Source organism: Cucurbita pepo, chromosome LG02 (genome assembly GCF_002806865.2).
Source record: "Cucurbita pepo subsp. pepo cultivar mu-cu-16 chromosome LG02, ASM280686v2, whole genome shotgun sequence".
Taxonomy (NCBI): Eukaryota; Viridiplantae; Streptophyta; class Magnoliopsida; order Cucurbitales; family Cucurbitaceae; genus Cucurbita; species Cucurbita pepo.
Genome location: NC_036639.1, coordinates 8,167,328 through 8,176,170, shown reverse-complemented (window position 1 = coordinate 8,176,170; position 8,843 = coordinate 8,167,328). Strand labels below are relative to the sequence as shown.

Genomic DNA, 8,843 nt, shown 5'->3' with positions numbered 1-8,843 from the left:
AAAAAAAAAAAAAAAAAAAAAAAAAANTAATTCCAATTTAAAATTTTAATTACCTTGAATGTGTTTATATTATATTTTTATTAATTTAGAGATAAATGAAAAAGAAAAAATGGTATGTTTTTATAGTTGGTATCGAAATAAAGGAGCACGTCGAGATTAGTTGGGTTGGGACTTGCTTTGCGCGAAGCTAAAAAGCGCGTCTCTGTTTCAGTGGGCTCCACTTCAAATTTCCCTTTACATCGCCGTCTATATATATCCCGATGTTCTGATGCCCAAACCCACCTCCATCTATTTTCTCCTTCTCTTTCTCTATCGCTCTCTTTATTGATCTTGCTCATGGAAGCCCTTCATCTTCCTTACGAAGTTAACCCTCATTCTCCCGCCGCTGCCGTCAATGATCGGAGTTCTGAGTTTCAGGAGCTGCCGGAGCCGGATATCCATATTGTTACCTCAAGCGGACTTCGGATTCCGGCTTATTCTACCATTCTGGTACTCCATTGGATTTCTCTCTTCTTCTTTTTTTATTTTGCCTTAAATGTCGGTTGATTGCAATCACACCTGATGGATCAGGGTTCACAACTTCATTTCTTTCATTTATTAGCCTGCGATTTGATTGATTTTGCGTTGGAGTAGAGGATCTGATTTTATTGTTGTTCTTTTTTCTTTCTTTCCCTTGTATTCGTTTTTCGTGAGGTAATANTGATTTTAGGCATCGGTTTCATCTGTACTGGAAAACATCATCGACGAATCGCGGAAGCATCGAAGCTCCGAGAAACTGATTCGGATTCTCGGTGTTCCGAGCGAGGCAGTCGTTTCGTTTGTTCAATTCCTCTTCACATCTAGGTCAGTATGCAATTTCTTTACCAAATAGCAGTTAGAATCGGTCAAAGTCGGCTCAGTCAGTCTAAACTCGTCGGTTTGCCATCAGGTGCTCTGAGGAATGTCTGAGGGAATATGGAATTCATCTATTGGCGTTATCGCATGTCTACCTCGTTCCACATTTAAAGCAGCGATGCAGCAAGTACTTGGCTCGAAAATTGACGATCGATAGTGTTATAGATATACTCCAACTCGCAAGACTATGCGATGCTCCGGATCTCTCGCTTAGCTGCATGAAAATGGTGTCGAGACACTTTAAGGCCGTCGAGAAATCGGAGGGCTGGAAATTCCTGCAAGAGCATGACTCTTGGCTGGAGCTTCAAATTCTTCAATTCATTGACGAATCCGAATTGGTATTCAATTGTTTATTCCACTGATTCCATTTTCGTTTGTTTTATTGTTCATGCGTTGACAAAAACTCAATGGAATTCAATTGTTAATTTTGGTTATTATTCTTTGTATCTGAATAGAGGAAAAAGAGGTGCAGAAGGCAGAGGAAGGAGAAGAGGATGTATCTTCAGCTAAGCGACGCAATAGAGTGCGTGGAGCACATCTGTAAAGAAGGATGCACAGACGTTGGTCCACACGACGCTGAACCCACAAAGAAGCCCTGTTCCAAATTCTCAACGTGTCGTGGTGTGCAGCTTCTGATTAAGCACTTTGCGACGTGCAAGGACAGAGCCCATGAAGGAGGCTGCTGGCGGTGCAAACAAATGTGGCAGCTTCTACGCTTGCATGCTTCCATCTGCAACCAATCCGATGCTTGCAAAGTCCCTCTCTGCAGGTAATTCTAGTTACCCCTCTTTTATTCGCCATAGCACTCACTAATCTTTTCCAAACCTTGATTTTAAGTTCAACCGTAATTGAGTTGCTTGGGTAAAGGAATTGACCATTCACCTCATTACGAATCTCTATAATAGCATGATATTTTTCACGTACTCTTTACTTATAAACCCATAATTATTCCTTAATTAAACCCATAATTATTCCTTAAATTAGCTAAATGTGGGGCTCCCTTCCAACAATCCTCTCCTTGAACAAAGTATACTATAGAGCCCCCGAGGCCTATAGAGCCATCAAATAACCTCCCTTTCGACTCCTTCTCTAGAGTCCTCAAACAAAGGACTACATCGGGGCTCGAGATTTGAGGATTCCTTTGACATAACTAAATTAAGGGATACACTCTCTCCCAACCATCTTCAAACACCAACCATCTTCAACAAGGGATTGATCAAAACAAAAGCACGCATTCCATATGGTTTCTTTATTCAATTAAATATGATTGTTGACGGTGGGCGTGTAAGGAGTTTACGCCTCTTTTCAACAAAAAGTCTTAGGGGGTGGCTTTAGAAAAGCCGAATAATCAAAATTCCCTGTCAATTTGGCGTGTTTTAGTCAATGATGGATGGTTGAGAAATGAAAATTGATGTGGTTGTTGGAGTGGAGACACCAATGATTAAGATTTGAATGAAAATACCAAAATTCTAAATTTAGAACGTACCCTTTGGGTTTGACAGGCAGTTCAAACAAAAAATGCAGCAAGAGAATAGAAAAGACGATGCTAAGTGGAAGGTTCTGATGAAAAAGGTGATGGCTGCCAAAACCATTTCTTCTCTGACTTTTACCAAAAGGAAGAGACCGCAGCTTCATCGAGGAGACACCATGAGCAACACCCACATCAGAAGCTGCAGATTACAAACGGTCGAACAAAATCGATCGCTGTTATTAACCGCCTAGAATGAAAAATGAAATTTTGTGTTGTTTGATGGAGAGTCACTAGACGACTAGGAGAGGCTTTTTTTTTTTTTTCTGTTTTTTAAAAATTTTTCCTGGTTGATGGATGAATACTGGATTCCATTGAATTGAAGTTTTTGTTTGTGTGAGGAGCGGGTTTCCCCTTTCACCTGTTTTGTTTTAACAGTTTTTGTATAGCCACATTAAAGAATAGTGGATAATAAAGAAGTATTATGTATCTAAACTCACTTCAAAGTGAAATTATAACTTTAAGGCTAATATATTATATCCCACTCGACATCAAGTTTGCATTTCAAAAATTCAAACCCGCGTGGATAACCGCCCACCACTCTTTTAAAACTCCCAACCCTCGCACATCCCTCACCAACACAATTTTCTTGGTCTCTGCAACTTGCACATACACCTGAGAGAGATGAAGAGAAACAGAGACCTAAGCCCATCTGCGTGTCGACTTGAGTGGCGATTTGTGCCTCACCCTTGGCTTAGCACGTGCCCGACACGTGACCTACCTAGCTTGTGAGGACTCGTTTGTCTCGGCTTCTCTACTTGCTTCGGCTCATCTTGATGGCTCAATTTTGGCTCGACTTGACAGCTTGGCGACTCGACTTGTCAACTTATGCAATTCAAGATACAAATCTATACCATTTCCTAAGTTTTTGACCCTCCTCAAGTCATTTTAACCTTATTAAGGGTAATTGAGGTTAGTAAAACTCTCGTTTACTCAATTTTAGATAGTTTTAGGATTAATATTGGAATAATCATTATGTTTAGCTAGAATAAGATATGGATATGTCCTTTTAAGTATGTGATATGGATTGACATAGCTGAAATTAAACATTGAAGTATAGTTTTCGGAGAAGCTACTAATTAGTTGGTAACAGCCAAGCCAACCAAGTAGGTGATTTTATTGTTGAAGTTAGATAATTGAACGATGTATGATGGTGCATGCCTCATGGCCCCTGCATTTACCATATTATTTTATGTTATGCTTATGTGCTCTGTATATTGACATATGATGTTATGCTATATATGTATGTGATATCCATTACACTATGTATGTAATTTTTATCTTGCCATATAAAGTTATGTGATGACTACCATGTATACGTGATGTATCATTTCGTCATTAATCTCATCTGATCCTAACATATTACATCATCATATCAAAACACATGACATGTGCAGGAGTCACTGTCCATGTGTCATCATACATAAGACAAGTCATCCAACCGAGCATTGATGTTATTCACATCATGATCTAAACTATTTTTTTTCTTGAATACTAATTATTTTTTTTTTAGTATTGTAACGACTCGAAATTTTCTACTTAATTTAAGATCGCTACTGTATACATGTCATAAACATGAATGCGGAAATACTTCATTTAAACTTTCATAAAACATAGCCTTCAGCTTAAAACACAGCCATAAACGTTTGAAGACACTTTTAAAAATGACACAATAAAAGACTAAATAAAATAAATAAACGTTTAAATAAAAGAAAAACATCTCATTCTAGCCTAAGTCTAAGAAAATAATACGACTACCCTATGCATGTGTCATGGTCTCGAGTTGCGATGCCGACATCAGCCGTACAGGAATGCATTGCCTTGACCTGAAAAATGTAGTAGCACATGACTTAGTATTTAAAGAAATACTCAGTAAGTGACCCCACTATTGGGGTTAAATGCGAGGACATGCGAATGCAATGACGGGATCTATTCTTTCAATCTATTTTCCTACGGTACTGTCCTAATGGATAACTTGAATGTGTAGCATATACTCTACACACAGCCCATACATGCGAGTATGGACTCACCCGTCAATTCGCACACTGCTGGGCCACTTTCCTTGTCGGGCGAGCATACTCTGGGATCTCCTTAGGCTAGACACCCGTTAGAACTAGTAACCGCCACGACAACGTTATGTAAAACAAAATGATCGTATCCCTGCCGGTAGCTAGGGGTGTACATTCAACTCGGCAACCCGACAACTCGGACCAACCCAACCTGAACTATAAGGGTTGGGTTGGGTTGGATTAGCATTTCGGGTAGGGTTGGGTTCATTTTTCTGAACCCGAATTGAATCAGTTCGCACACCGCTGGGCCATTTTCCTTGTAGGGCGAGCATACTCTGGGAGCTCCTTAGGCTAGACACCCGTTAGAACTAGTAACCGTCACGACAACGTTATGTAAAACAAAATGATCGTACCCGTACCGGCAGCATTATGTAAAACATAATGATCGTACCCCTATCGGCATCATTTTGTAAAACATAATGATTGTACCCCTGCCCATCGTGATGAAATATGGGTATCCCCCATGCATGAGCACACATAATGCATGAGGTCCTAATATTTTTCCATTTTCAACATTATTAAATATAACCCCGCTATCGTTTTACATTCATATAATATCTTTTCTCATTTTTCAGTTATCATATCATGCATAATGCTAACGGAGTTATATTTCATTTCATTTATCGTGATATCATGTTATTCATAACATGTTGTATACATACAATTTAGAAAAAAGAACATAACCCTCCATGCTTTTAACATGTCATTTCATAACGTGCAATTTATACAACAATTACATCAATGGTCACACAAAACAATTTAAACATAACATATCACATCACAATATACCATATCTGATGGTGTTACNGCGTTTTAGGACATAAAACCCAATAGTATCATAAACATGTCATATCGTAAACACTTAGTGGTCATATCGTTCCCTAACTTATCATAGCCTTAACGTTCTTATACCTATCATAGTCATATCGTTACGNTTTCTACTATTCTCTAGCCTTAAAATGGGATTGTGGGATCAGGTGAGTGACTAAATTTGATAGGAATTTAGTATACGCAAGAAGAGAGTTTTGAGAGATCTTCTCAATTTTCAAGAAGAAAATCCATGTACCTTAATCACTACCTTTATAGAGTGATATTTGCATGTTCATTCAAATTTGAGATTACTGACATTCAAAATTCCACTCAAATTGGTGGGATTATGTGGCAATCATGCCAGTTTGGACATAGATTTTTCTATTAAGTAAAGTCAACCTTTTGACTTTTTCTATTTTAATTCTAACCATTAATTTAAATAATTAATTTCAAATCAAAATAATATTNTTGTAACGTTTTGTTTTGTGCATCATTCTCGTATCCTATCTGAAACATATCATTGAACACATCGTACCGTAATTATTATCATACAATTCACATATTATAACATATATATAACATATAAGAAACATATTGATTCACAGACAATTCACACAATAATATATATGACACGTGCAAAACTACGGGGCACGTGTCAACATCAAATATAANCTCAACACTGACACATATGGATTATGAATCCCTGTTCATAATTAAAATATTTAAATATTATTTAAATATCTCTAATNGACCACTTACTTGGTTAGCTTAAGTTGTTGTCAAGAATATATCTTTAATTAAAGTTCGATTCTGTTGTTTGAAATCCAAGCCAACCTATGTGAGCCCATGACATCAGTTNTCCATATTCCTTAATTTGAGTTTGAACACTTCAAACTCACTCGCACACTGTTCTAAGGTTTAGTTCGATATGAGCTAGCAGAGGGTNTTGCTAATTTATATTGGTTCATGTGTTATACTTCATGCGAACGTTAGAGTTTGCATGAGTTAAGTCTCGAAATATTTATATATGTTTGTTATAGTATTATGCTCATACAAACCATTTAATACCCATTAATATTTTCCAGATAATTTCAACTATATTCGTTCCCTCCCTGTCTCTTAATGTGTTTCCTCTTCTTTTAATTTCCCTCTCTGTTTGTTTCNAATCTAAGGATAATTCTGAATAAACAGGAGTTCATAGTTAGCTCAGGATTAAGGTCGAGTTACCTAGGTCATCGAGTGAAAAAATCAGTCTCAATAGTAAACGACATTATAAAGTGAGAGTGATTTTCTTCATGGTCCGATCTTATGCAATACTCATTGCATAGAGCGCCCCCACTCACATGTCTCCACATGTACAATTTAGTGATCACATTGTTTATATCATATACAAAAGTGGGTCGTATTCATAGTGTCCCCATGATAAGGTACTCATCTTTATCCCTGTACTATAGATCATTTTGACTGTATACTTGAACTTGATCCACCCTTATGTCTCTACATATTGTTTACTATAGCCAGAGTATTCTTAGTTTATTGGATTTAGATTAATGATCGTAAAATTCACTCTATTCAATAACGATCTTTACTGAATAAACATCAATAATAACTTTATTGAAAATAGAATATGTTTTTGTTTACCAACTATGCGTTTTAGGACATAAAACCCAATAGTATCATAAACATGTCATATCGTAAACACTTAGTGGTCATATCGTTCCCTAACTTATCATAGCCTTAACGTTCTTATACCTATCATAGTCATATCGTTACGGTACCTTAGTCATATCATCACAAGAACGTTTCCTAATGCTATCGTTTTATCAATCTATCACAAACTTATCCCTTTCTACCTATAACCTAACCATATTCTTTCATCAATCTCTCCTATCCATAACACTCCGGTATGTAACCTAACTTTAACGTTTCATGAACGTATCTTACTCCTATTGTAACGTTTTGTTTTGTGCATCATTCTCGTATCCTATCTGAAACATATCATTGAACACATCGTACCGTAATTATTATCATACAATTCACATATTATAACATATATATAACATATAAGAAACATATTGATTCACAGACAATTCACACAATAATATATATGACACGTGCAAAACTACGGGGCACGTGTCAACATCAAATATAACCAAGCCGATAGTAAGACCACTTACTTGGTTAGCTTAAGTTGTTGTCAAGAATATATCTTTAATTAAAGTTCGATTCTGTTGTTTGAAATCCAAGCCAACCTATGTGAGCCCATGACATCAGTTTCAAGTTTGAACTTCTACAAAATTGTTTTGCTAATTTATATTGGTTCATGTGTTATACTTCATGCGAACGTTAGAGTTTGCATGAGTTAAGTCTCGAAATATTTATATATGTTTGTTATAGTATTATGCTCATACAAACCATTTAATACCCATTAATATTTTCCAGATAATTTCAACTATATTCGTTCCCTCCCTGTCTCTTAATGTGTTTCCTCTTCTTTTAATTTCCCTCTCTGTTTGTTTCATTTTAACTGTTTATTATCTTTTAATCCATTCTTACTTTTTCTTTGAGGATGGCTTTAATCCCTAATTCAAAACTAACTAATTGTAACCAAATTAATAAATTAATATCATTAAATAAAATAAAATGAAACCTCTTCAAATGCAATATCTCTTTCTACCAAAATTAAATCTTGAGCTTTTAGTTTTTCTGTCTGTGTTTGTATTTGTTTTTGTAGGGAAGAAGAGATTATGATACCCTAAATCTGCTTAAACCTTTCCCTTCCTTGTTTGTTACATTTTGAATTATGTTAGCCATTATTTTTTTTTGTCAATTTAATTGATTCTATTTCTTTTATCCTATTTATCATGACCTATCTTGAGATATAACTTAGGAGAAATCTCAAATCTCTCTCATGTAAATCTCATCACCTGTAAATCTAATGTGAGGCATCCTATCTATCATGACCTATACGGAGAAATAATCTAATGTGAGGCATCCTATCTATCATGAGGAGAAATCTCAAATCTCTCTCATGTTAATCTCATCTCCTATAAATCCATCTCCATGAAATTTGTGAGACATTTTTGTTTTCTCAAATCTGACATTTTTTTCATTTCTGTTTTGGGTGGAGGAGAGATTATTGGGGAGAGATGGGGAATAATGGTTTTTATTTTATTTATTAATTTATTATTATTATTTTTAAAACATAATAATAATTTTTGTTTAAAATAATTTTTATTTATTTATTATTTATTTTTGGCTATTAGAAAGTGGGAAAAATATGTTACGAGTATAAGTATCCTCTTGCATAGCTGTCCCATCAATTTTAGGTTGTGTGCAATTTTCAGATTTATGTCCTTAAAACATTTTAATTTATGTTTTATTATTTAGTAATTATTTGATTATTTTTATTTGGAATAAACATTATTGTAGTTTAATTTTTGAGGAAAATGAGTTAATTAAAAAAATCACAATTATTATATAGTAATTACAGAATAATATTATGGTTAATAATAATTAAAAAAAAAAAAAAAAAAAAAAAA

The 8,843-nt window shown here is 35.3% G+C and overlaps 1 protein-coding gene across 1 annotated transcript; it reads left to right on the top strand.

Annotated features, from left to right (window-relative positions):
- Positions 1-286: 286 nt before the first annotated feature.
- On the top strand, positions 287-2,894 carry LOC111787956 (BTB/POZ and TAZ domain-containing protein 1-like). Its single transcript, XM_023668068.1, has 5 exons — positions 287-489; positions 710-843; positions 929-1,232; positions 1,350-1,663; positions 2,397-2,894. Exons 1-5 carry the CDS (start codon positions 337-339, stop codon positions 2,614-2,616), a joined length of 1,125 nt encoding a protein of 374 aa, XP_023523836.1. The 5' UTR covers positions 287-336; the 3' UTR covers positions 2,617-2,894.
- The last annotated feature ends 5,949 nt before the right edge of the window (positions 2,895-8,843 follow it).

What these genes read in the sequence shown, in the direction of transcription:
- LOC111787956 (XM_023668068.1), top strand. Translation starts at nt 337, where the DNA reads ATGGAAGCCCTTCATCTTCCTTACGAAGTTAACCCTCATTCTCCCGCC. An exon ending in TCATTGACGAATCCGAATTG is followed by an intron (nt 1,233 to 1,349) that starts GTATTCAATTGT and finishes GTATCTGAATAG; the next exon opens with AGGAAAAAGAGGTGCAGAAG. An exon ending in TGCAAAGTCCCTCTCTGCAG is followed by an intron (nt 1,664 to 2,396) that starts GTAATTCTAGTT and finishes TGGGTTTGACAG; the next exon opens with GCAGTTCAAACAAAAAATGC.